The following is an 11258-nucleotide window of genomic DNA, read 5'->3' as shown; positions in this document are numbered from 1 at the left end:
TAAAAAGTTCTGGTTTTCCAAAAATAAATACAAAAAAATTAATTTATTTTGTGACAAAAATCGCCTATCTCTGTTATTGGTGAGTTTAGAAAAAGAGAACGCTCTCTTTGGGGCAACTCTCTTTCGTTTGGGGGCCGGTTTCTCTTCTCTTTCGGGGGTTTGTTCGCTCATTTCTCTTTGGTTGCGCCTGCACTTTTGTGTGTCAATCGGTTTCATTAACCCCGCCGAACGAATGTGCAACAGCAGCGAAGAAGAAGAAGCAGCCAAAGAAGAGGAACAAGCGGCGACAGAGTGTGAGCAGCGCAGTTAGCAGCGCAGCAAGCAGCGAAAGGTCAACAAAGTACGTTTCATGGACACATGCATTTGCTCTTCATCTTCTTCCTCTTCACCTTTCCCCCCTCTTCGGCTGCTGCTGCTGCTTCTTCCACTTGGTTTTGATTGTTTTGCTGGTTTGTTATTGTTTTTTTGTTTTTGATTTTGTTGATGTTAGTTTTGCATTTGGTTTTCGCTAGTTGAGGAATGTCACTCATTTGTTGTTGCAAATGCACCGCCCACTTAAGCATCCCAATTAGCGATGGGACAAATGCCACTATCGGAAGTGATTATGACAAAATAAATTTTTTTTTGATTTTTTGATTGATATTACTAAACACTGAATATGAATATTTTAAAGCATTGCCACTGTTATATATTATTTTATTACATTTTATTATAATATTATATTATATTATTTTTGATTTTTTTTCACAAGTTAACTTTAATATTTTATTTTTTATTTTATTTTTTATTGTATTTTTTATTGTATATAAAACATGTTCACTTTCTTTTTTTTTATAATTTTTTTGTTTTGGAATGCTTTCCAGGGTCATGAACCTAAATTAAGTATAAATAAACAATTATTAACTAATGCTGACCTGCCAGCACCTCAAATCAAATCATTTGCACCTGATGACACTTCTCCTCCTCCCCCTTCTGTTTTATGATTCCCCCACAAGCACGGGTCATTGCTTTGGATTCCATCTTTCTCATTCTATTCCTCCCTATCCCTGTCTCTCTCTAACTCTCTAGGTGGCAAGAGCAAAAATGCGGAAGAATATGTAACATACGGCAGAGTGAGAGAAAAAAGAAGAGGCAACATAGAAGGAGCAAATAAAAACAAAATTAACTGCATAGTCTGGCGATCGCAGACAGTAAAAAAAAATAATGGAAACCGACAGCAAGACTTCTAGCTGAAAACAAACCAAGTCTGCAGATTTAGTTGAAAATAGGGATTTTCACATTTAGTTATTAATAATTTTATACAATTCTTAATTTATACTTTATAATTGTTGAAATAACCCAATGACTCTATAAGCTAATCAAACTGCCTCCCTAGAGAAGCCCACTTAATCGAACCCAACTCCATCCCCTAAAGGTGGGTGCAGCAATAAGAATAAGAAGAACAACAACAACCAGCTGGCCCAGAGGCAGGTTCATTCCGGAGAGGAAGAGAAACGGATATGTAGCATATCCTGAAGCCAAACCCCCGGGAACCCCACCAAATCGCAACGCAGCGCCAAAATACCAAAACACACCAAGGCAGGCGGCAAAGCCAAAGGCATGCAAATAAAAATAGATTTTTCTCGGTATATAGGATAACGACACCAACGACCCCAAAGTTGGGGCGCTGACGTCGTCGCCGGCGTCGCAGTCGACGCAGAAGTCGGCGTACTCGGGCAACGACCGGCAAAAACAAACGCATCAAATCCAAAGTTTGCCTACCCCAGGCATCCAGTGCTCCATCCCTCTCGCTCTGACGCAGTGCTGCCATCGCTTCCCTATAGCGCTCTCGCTCTCTGCTCTGGCTAATGCTCATCAGGGTGGACCTCATCTACAAGGAAGTTTGAAAATGCGCCCAAGAAGATATGGTAAACTGATCCCTATTGACCTAAACAATTATTAAAGGGATTTTTCCATAAACTTACTTTTTATTTTAAATCTGTTAATTAATATTTCGTCGGTCAGGACATTTCCAAAATATGAATGAAATAAATAAATAATTCTAAAATATAACAAATTCTAATTCTAAGAGAGGACCACCCTAATCGGTTCCCTTTCCTTCCGTGTGTTTGTCAAAGAGAAAGAAGTGGAGATATAGAGAGAGAGAAAGAGAGCGCACTAAAACGCACACATGCACGTACAGCGTAGGGGTTGCTGACCTCGCTTCTCAGGGTCACCAAAGGTTGTTGAACTCGCTAGCACGATGTTTCCCTCTCGCTCGCTCCCATAGGGCTGTCCCTTGTCTGTTGACGAGGGTCGCACGCCCCCTTCCCCATCGCTCTCGCTGCCTCCTTGTCGGTCCTTTTCCCTATTCTTCTCCTTCTCCTCCTTTCGTGCGGCTCGAAATGTGTGCTGGTCGTTGGCCTTTCCGAATGCCTCTTCCTCTTCTTCGTCCTCCTGCTCTTCGTGAACAACTCGACAACTTCCCTTGTTGTTGTTCCTGCCTTTTGTACTCCCAGTTATGCTGTTTTTTTTTTGCACTGCCTTTTTTTAGGGGAAGCAAAATGTAGGGTGCATAGTTCAACATTGTCTGAGGTTAGGGTTGAATGCTCGACGTCTGCTCCGTTTTTCCGCTTTTCACCGCTCTTTTCTGGCCCCGGCCAATGCAGACTGCAATCTGCAATATGCAGAGTGTTTGTGGTACAACATATGTAGTTCCAGACACCCGTTTCCCGGGATTGATTATCAAGACATTTGCAATTATTGTTCATTATTATTTAATTTTTAATTATTTTGAATTGTTGATGGTTTTAAAAGAATTGAAGTCAGTCTAGTTTAGTTCAGGTTCTTCCTAATCTACAACTTTCGCCACTTGGTAACAGTGATTCGGACCCGATTCTTCTAGGCCTTTTTCCGATTTTTCACTTTGCTTTTTGATTTCTCCTTCTCCACCTCCTGCTTCTTTTCCTCCTGTTCCTTAGGCCCGCTGTGTTCTTTGGCTTTTGCTGCCGCCTGGTTTATCAGTTCGGCGCGTGGTTGGCTTTTATCGGTCATTCGCCTCTTCTTCCCCACGCAATATGAGTGAGGAAGATAGCAGGTCGGTGATAGCGGAGGGGGAGGGGGAAAGAGCAAATCTAGGAGACAGAAAGAGAGAGGGATAGAGAGTGCGTAGTGGTCAGCAATGCGTCACGTTGCCATCAATCACATGCAGAGCGAAGGAGAGCAAGAGAAAGCGGCAGGAGAAAGAGCGTGGGGAGTGGCAAAGAAGGTGGCGAAGGGGGAGGCCAGAGAATAAGAAGGAAAAGCCGTGACCGTGAAGTTTAACGCCCTCCGGGCAATGTTAACGTCGATGCCACAGTCGCAGCAGCGCTGCCGCTGTCGCTGCCCACAGTCCACAGTTTGCAAGATACAATCCACAACACGGCACCTTTCGCGTTCCACAAACGCAACTGCCACACAGTGCGAAAAAAAAGAAGTACGCCTTTCCCGGTGCCCCGTTTTTTTTTTTTTTTATAATTTTATGAACATGAAACATACAAGATAACTTGATTCAATTGAAGCATAAATAATTGAGAATTACTGAAAACTGTTTTTAAATTTAAAATATTTCAATATTTATAAAATTTTTTCGAAATTGATTCCCTCTTTTTTAAGGCTGGGCAAATGTTTTATGTCTCAGTGTTTAATATTCTGTGATGCGAGTGCACGAAAGGGCGAATTTACCGCTATTCCTTGACGTGCCACCTACAATCACACCCTTTTCTCTCCACATCTGTATCTTTGGCAACTGCGTCGACGTTGGCAGCGGCAGCGACACGGGCAGAGGCGGCGGCGTTGTCGTTTTTGTGGTTTGACATTGAACTCGAAATTGATGCGCGCCGCTGAGCAAATGCGTTCCACCTCCCTCGCTCTCCCACCTTTCTCTCTCTCTCTTTCTCTCACGCTCTAGCCCTCTCGCTCTAGCCGGCTTCGTCTTATTAGCAATTTCGCTTCGCCACCTTTTTTTAGTGTGTGTTTTTGTTGTTATTGTATTTAGTGTTTTATTTGGCTTTTGGTTTTGGAGGGCAAGTTCAGTGAACTTATAGAAAGCGCCACGGTAGAAATCTCTTTTTTTCGGGCTTTGACTTTCGAGCTAGCCGAAATCTAGGTGTGAGTGAAGGTGTGTGAGTGTACTGAGCAATTAGCAAGTGAAAAGGAGGCCGGAGAACGATCACGGCTACCTGATAGACGAAGAAGGAGGCAGTGGAAATGCGGGGAAAATTCCATATTTATGAAATACTTAATACTAATCCTCAAAATGATCCATTTTAAGTACAAAAACTAAAATAATATCAAGGAAATTTATCATATAATTTATTATGTCATATGTATATCAGAAATTGTTATAGTATAACTAAAAAAAAAATAATAATAGTAAATATTTAAAAAAATAAATAGCTATAATAATTCTATTTAAAAAAAATGTAAGAATTTTATTATTTATATAATTATTTTATAGGCAGGAAATATACCACAAATAAATAATTTAAAAATTCTACTTGAAATACACAAATGATAAGGCCAACAAGCAGCAGACTAACGGTTAAGTCGGTGCGTCTACATTTTTTTTTTTATAGTTTTCAGTTATGTACATAGTATGTATGTATGTATGTATGTACATACCTATGTAAAGATGTTCATATTCAAAGAGTCGAATTAAGTTCATAAACGACTAAAGAAGACCACCAGCAAAAAGAACAATAACAATGGTTAAGCTCAAGAGCGACAGCAACAAAAAGAAAAAACTGAACAAGAAGAAGAATGACGACAACAACAACAGCAACGACCAATTTTATGAAAGTCACAGTCAAGGTCAGCATGCGTGCTAGAGCAAGCGAGAGGGCGCGAGTGAAAGAATCGCAGATCTGTTTTTGTTGTTCCGCGTATTTGTAAATTTGGGGTGGACCATTTCCCTTCAAATTCAAAAGATAATCTCTCTCTTATTATAAATGGCATATAAGAATTTATGAGTAAGTTTTGTGGTGACTAAAATACTGATTTAAGTTAATATTTTCTCATTGGGTATTAATTTAAATTAGGTAGGCATTCATAAGCTTATAAACCTAATTTAAACCAAATTGTGACTACATAAAGAGTATGTTTTTGTTTTGTTTCAAACATTTTAGCTGTGGAGCTAGTTGATTTTGCCAGCTGGTCCACTCTAAGGAACATGTGTATGAATTTATGTATGAATTTATTTCGCATAGCTCTCTCCGAGCTTTCTATCTCTGTCTATGATAAGCCAGCAAAAAATTTCTTATTTGCACCAATGCAAAGCAGAGGGGCAAGCGAGAGGGAGGCAGTGCGTAAGCATGTGCGAGCATGTGTGGGTGCGGCAACAAGGAAGTTCACGAAAATCGAGGCAAGCGAAAGAAGAAGCAACGGCAGAAGCACCAGGTTAAAAGCATGGCTAAAAGAACGCAAACAAATGAAATCAAATCAAAAGTAATTTCGTGCGGCCGTAAAAAAAATGACTCACTTGATCCCAACTGCACACCAACACAAGCACTAGTGCGCACACACACACACTCGGCGGCGGCTCTCTCACACAAAAGGAAAACAAATGGCTAGGTCGGTCGTTCACCTGCCTTTGCTTGGCACAAGAGAGCAAGAGATAGGAAGAGCGAGCAGCAGCAGCAAAAAGAGCCCCGTTGAGTTGGAAGAGAAAATGCCGGTTAGTGCCCCCCATTTCCCCCCATTCCCCACTCGCTCTCGCTTTGGGTATTTCATAACGCTTCTGGTTTCAGTTGTTGCTGTTGCTGTTGTATTCGTGTCAATGTTCTATCGCCGTCAACGGCGCGGTCGGCGTCGCTGCCGCTATTGTGTTGTTGCTTTCGCTCTTGTTTAGGGTTTAATGACCGGTTGCCGGTTCTTCTTCGTTGTTTTTTCTTTTCTTTGCTTCTCCCTCAGCTTTTCTCCTTCTCTTTCTTATTATTTTTATTTTTATTCGCTGCTGTTGTTATTGTTTTTATACTCTGTGGCTTGTTTATTTATTCTTGCATTAACAACAACAAATATAATAACAAAAGCAATCTCCACTGTTGACGACTGTACAGTGAATACAAATGTATAAATAACAGGAGGCAAAAATAAGCTCGCATATGCAAGTCGGTGCAGGCGACAAAAGTGTTTTGTTAATTTTATTAACACATAAAAGTAACAAATTAATAAAACAATATGAAGTTTCTTTCTCATTTCTTTTTAATGTGAATTTGGGTTAATGGGTAGTTCTTATTGGTACTGTATTGAGCCATGGAAAGTTCCTAAAGGTTGATTTCCAAATGGTTAAATTCACAAATTGCATGCATTCTTTCATTGTATTCCTTAATTTCAGACTTTACTCATTTTTTATGAGCACGACACGTTTTATTGATTGGCAAATTAAATATCGTTTTACTTTACCCACCGAACGCTGCTGACTCACGTAATCGTAAACGTAATCGACACACGTGTTGGGTGTGCAGCAGCAGCAGCCGCAGCAACAACAACAGCAGCAAATGCTGCAACTTTCTGCTGTGCTGTATTTTTACTTTTCAGTTGTTTTTGTTGTTTGCTTTGCACTGTTTCTGTTTTTGTTTTTGTTGTTTTGCTGGCTGCCCCCGACGACGACGACGACGCTTCGCTTCCTCTGCCGCCGTCAGCGTCGCTGTCCGCTGGCCACTGCCTCTGCCGCCGTTTTGAGGTTTTATTTCTTTCGTTTTGGTTTTTTGCTTTTTGCTTTTGTTTTAGCGCGCTCACAAATGTGTGTTAGTTGGCGGTCATTCACACCGAACGTGCCCTTTTGGAGAGCGAGCTCTCTCTCCCTCGCTCTCTGTGGCTCTGTGCGCCAAGCGAGCGTAAGTGTGTGTGTGTGTGTGTGTAAGCGAATATCTGTGTGTGGAGCAACTTCAACTTCAACTTGACGATTAACATTTTTCAATCTTTTCTCATATCTTTTGGCTGGGATTTTTATAAAAAAAAATATATATTAATTATATTTTGATTTGTTTTTAATTATTTGAATTAGTATATTTTTCTTGTAATTGATATTTTTTTAAATTTTGTTTTGTATCCTTTTTTATACAATTTTAAATGATATTTGTTTTTTATTTATATTTTTATATATTTCTTTCTTTCATCCCTATATTTATTTATTCATCTTCCATATCCTTTAACCTTTTAAATTATTAAACTGAATTATAATTTTTAATTAATATTTTACATTTATTTGGCTGTCTTTAAATTAATTTTTTTAAGTTTATAAATACTCTCAGAAACCTTGGTGGTATTTTTTGCTTTATTTAAGTGCATTTTTGCAATTTGCATTTGATTTGTCGGACTTCGACTGGAATTGACGTCATTATTGGAACGGATTACGCAATTCCGGCAGACATCATCGCAAAAGTGAACTGACTAATTTAACCGTACGTTGTATCTCCGCTCGCCAAAAGAGACGGAGAAATGGTTAGAAATGGGGGGAAATGGGGGAGAAATGTGGAGAAAGGGGCGAAAGCACCAAGGGGGCGGAATGGTAATGGGAATAGTGTAAAAGTAAAAGGTCATTGAACGAACATTGTACCTATTTCGTGGCGTACATGTGCCCGAGTGTATGTGTGTGTGTATGTGGGCGAATTGTTATTACTATTCGCCAGTTACACAAAAATAACAAACCAACAAAAAATATATATATACAAATATACAAAGAAGCCCCAACTTCTACGATAACAGTCTCAAATACTCTATACAAATATGGTTTATAGGCTTAACAAGTAAGTTCTTAAACAACATTTGAGTCTCACGGTATCATATTTATGAACCTGCTTATCTAATTATTTATGGTGTCTACTATTAGTTGATTTTTTGTACATAGAAAGATGTATAAATAATGGAATTATTATATAGAATATGATATATGATTTCAAGATTGTAAGACTTGTAAAAATATTGAATTTATATCTTAAATATATAATTGTACCATTCATTATAATTTTAATAATAATTATTACATTTTATTAAGTGTAAAAACATACTAAAATATGTCAGATATTTAGCCAAAAGATTTTCCTGTTATCAAATATGCTTTAAAAATATATTTCTAGGATTTAATATCTATGAATAATTTTTAAAGATACGCAAAATAATAAATATTTAATATTTATATCCCTTTTTTTTATTATATATTAAATTATTATGCTTAAAAATCGATTCGAAGGATTTAATGTCTAGAAATAATAACATTTAAAGATACACAAAATTATTTAACTTTGCTATTTAACTCCCTTGTTTTAAAACTTATTAGATAATTCTAGTTCTACTGAGAATATATATCTGAAAAATCTAAAAATCTAATTTTATATTCCCCCAACTTTTCAGAGCCCCCCCCTAAAAGCTATAGTTGTCTCTTGGCTGAGCTAATAAACCCTCTTGCTGGAAAAGAGCAAAGCTGAGTAATGGCTTTTTGTATTCCGCACTCGAACGAGTCAACAACCCGGAGGAGAGTTGGTGAAATTTCGGGCAAATGAAGTGGAAGTGAAATGGTGAAACTCTGGCCAGGAAGGGCAAAAGATCGTAGTTGGGGATATCATTTTAGCTTTCCATTTATAACTGTCTAGATTCTCAGGATTATCAGTTCATCAGATAATCAGAAGATCATCAGATTCTTACATCTTTCCAGTTGTCAGTCCAAAGGTTGCAATGTGATCACTTTATTTAACATTTTTTGTTGGCCAAAGAAAGCGGCCGAGAAATTGCTCAACTTGCGAAAAAGAAGACGCAAATAAAAGTGCCAATTTGGCCGAATATATATATGTACATATATATATATATATATCCAAGAGTAAGTGTAAGTCCAGCAAATATCAGGTGAACTGTAAAGGTGTCCAATTGTGACCCCAGGATTGGATGATTCATTCGGGTTTGGCAAAGTGCAATCCACGCGGAAGTCGGATTGGAAATTCCAACAAGCTTCACACAGCTCTCAACACTCGACGAGTTTTGCAACTGCAAATGGCGCCAGTTTTTTGTTAAGCTTTTTTTTAATATCCTTTGCAGTCAGAAGTAACGCTGTGAAGGAGTCAATTACGACAATACAAATCATATTTATTCTTGATCAGCATTAATAATAATTAATAATAAATAATTAATATTTAATAATAAAAAAATCACATGCCTGACAATATAATTTCCAACTATTTCTAGCCTCTTCTGAGTGGTAACGTAGCTGAATGTTGCAGTTTATTATAAATTTAAATGAGATTTTTGGTAAATTTAAGGCAAAGTTAAACCAAGTTAAAACTCTAATTAAAAACCATTCAAAATCAAAAGAAACAATGGAAACGAAACGGAAATGGGTTAGAAATCCTTTGCGGTAAGGTAAGGCTCCTTTTGACGGGAAGCTGGAGGGCAGGCAATCAATCCCACACCAGCACATAATTATTAATCATGACTAAGGGAATAGAGAAAAGCGCGTGACAAAGAGGGTGAAAAGAGGGAGTAAGTGGTAAATATATATATTCAAGTAAGGGGAAGAGCCCGACTTGGCGATAGGGAGTGAAAAAGAACTTTATCGAGGCACTGACCCTATGGGGATTTATACTATATTGTATATTACGTATGTATGCGGCTTTCCTCCCTCCCCCTTATCAAATAGCTAAAAGAAAAAGTCTATAGCGACAAACTGAAAGATAAGGAGAATTCCTTTCCTTTCCCTTACGTTTCATTTCTCCGATAGCAACGCGTGGAATGGAACGGCAAAAACTGATAAGCCAGAGTTGTGTTTTCTCAGTACTCTCAGGTGCTTCACCCACCTGAGCTCCCAAGGGAGTTATTGTATACGCGCTAAATAAACCTCAAGTTCATTGGCATTGATTAAAATGCAAGGAAAAAAATGCAAAAAACAAAAATAAGAAACAAAAGGAAATACACAACGAAATGAATCGGTTTGAAACAAAATGTAATGAAAATGAAACAGAAACAGAAACGATAAGGTATAGCAAAACTATTGTAGGAACTATGAAAATTGAATGGGCAGCATCATCGCTTAGTCATCGCAAAGTCAAGTCTGAGAATGTACATTATGTTAAGGGCTTGGCAACAGACTCAGACACAAACGGAATCCCTTAAAATATGAAGTATTGGGATTATAGAAATTATAGTTCTTATGAATTCTTAGCACATTCTTAATTACTAAATAAGAAATAATTTAAAAAATAATTAAATAGGAAGTTATATCAAAGAAAAAAGTTCTGATATATCGAAAAAAAATCGAAATTGAAAATATCGAAAACTTTAATATATCGAAATTTTAAATATAAACAATTTGTCAACTTTAAAATAAGAAAATTAAGAAATATATCATTACAAAAATATTAATGACTAATTTGTTAAAATAAATCAAAAATATACAATTAAGCTTTAAAATATCAAAATGATCGAAATACAAATTTTGAAAAATATAATAGAAATGGAAAAAATATCTGTAAAATTGTATTAAATTTAATTATCTTATATGTGTCCAAAATATTTAACGATTTAAATATTTAAAATTAGCACATAAAAATTAATTACAATAAATATCGATTTCAATTATAAACTTTTTCCTTAAATATCGAAACAGATCGAAACATATAGCAATTTTTTGCTCTACTTATTTGATAATAGTATATAATAATATATATAATAAATATAAATATATAATCAAATATAATAAAATATAAAAAGATAGATTTAAATAGATTTTAAAATTATATTTTGAAATGAGAATTATCTATTATCTCTTCTGAAAAAACAATTTAAAAACCAAGGGTGTCCAGCTAGAGATTATATTTATTTTTGAAAAATATGACAGCTGTTGTAACTAGTATTTGTTAAGCATTTTTTGTGCATGGGTATTTCTATCTTCTTTTTTTCATTTGTTTTTCGAGAGTATTGCCTTAAATTTGGCGCCCAGTTTCCACCCTTGGCTTGCACGTGTGTTGTGTGTGTGTGTGTGTGTTTGCCATGTAAAACGGGGGTTACATGACATTGAAACCGAATTTGAAGGTTTCCCAAAACGCTTTGTATCTCTGTATCTGTATCTGTGTGTCTGAGCTTGTACCTCTGCTGGACTGGGCAAAGTGGTGGCTCTGCTGCCATTTCCCAAAACCCAATCCCATTCCCACTACCATTTCTACCGAAAAAAAACGAAGAGATACAACAACATTAAAAAACCGACACAAAACCAGAATAAAGCGTTGCCCCTTTATTTTTGTTGTTTTTGGTTT

The 11258-nt window shown here is 36.9% G+C and overlaps 1 protein-coding gene across 1 annotated transcript; it reads right to left on the bottom strand.

Moving 5' to 3' along the window:
• Nucleotides 1–2157: 2157 nt before the first annotated feature.
• LOC138929243 (RNA polymerase II-associated factor 1 homolog) lies at nt 2158–3033 on the bottom strand. Its single transcript, XM_070288574.1, has 2 exons — nt 2905–3033; nt 2158–2523 (listed from the first exon to the last, which is right to left on the bottom strand). Exons 1-2 carry the CDS (start codon nt 3031–3033, stop codon nt 2158–2160), a joined length of 495 nt encoding a protein of 164 aa, XP_070144675.1.
• Between the last annotated feature and the right edge of the window lie 8225 nt (nt 3034–11258).

This window comes from Drosophila kikkawai, chromosome X (assembly GCF_030179895.1).
Source record: "Drosophila kikkawai strain 14028-0561.14 chromosome X, DkikHiC1v2, whole genome shotgun sequence".
NCBI lineage: Eukaryota > Metazoa > Arthropoda > Insecta > Diptera > Drosophilidae > Drosophila > Drosophila kikkawai.
This window is presented reverse-complemented; position numbering and strand designations above follow the sequence as displayed.

Coding starts and splice junctions, on each gene's coding strand:
- LOC138929243 (XM_070288574.1), bottom strand. CDS start 3,033: ATGACCGATAAAAGCCAACCACGCGCCGAACTGATAAACCAGGCGGCA. Junction 2,524..2,904: donor AGGAGAAATCAAAAAGCAAA/GTGAAAAATCGG, acceptor CCCTAAAAAAAG/GCAGTGCAAAAAAAAAACAG.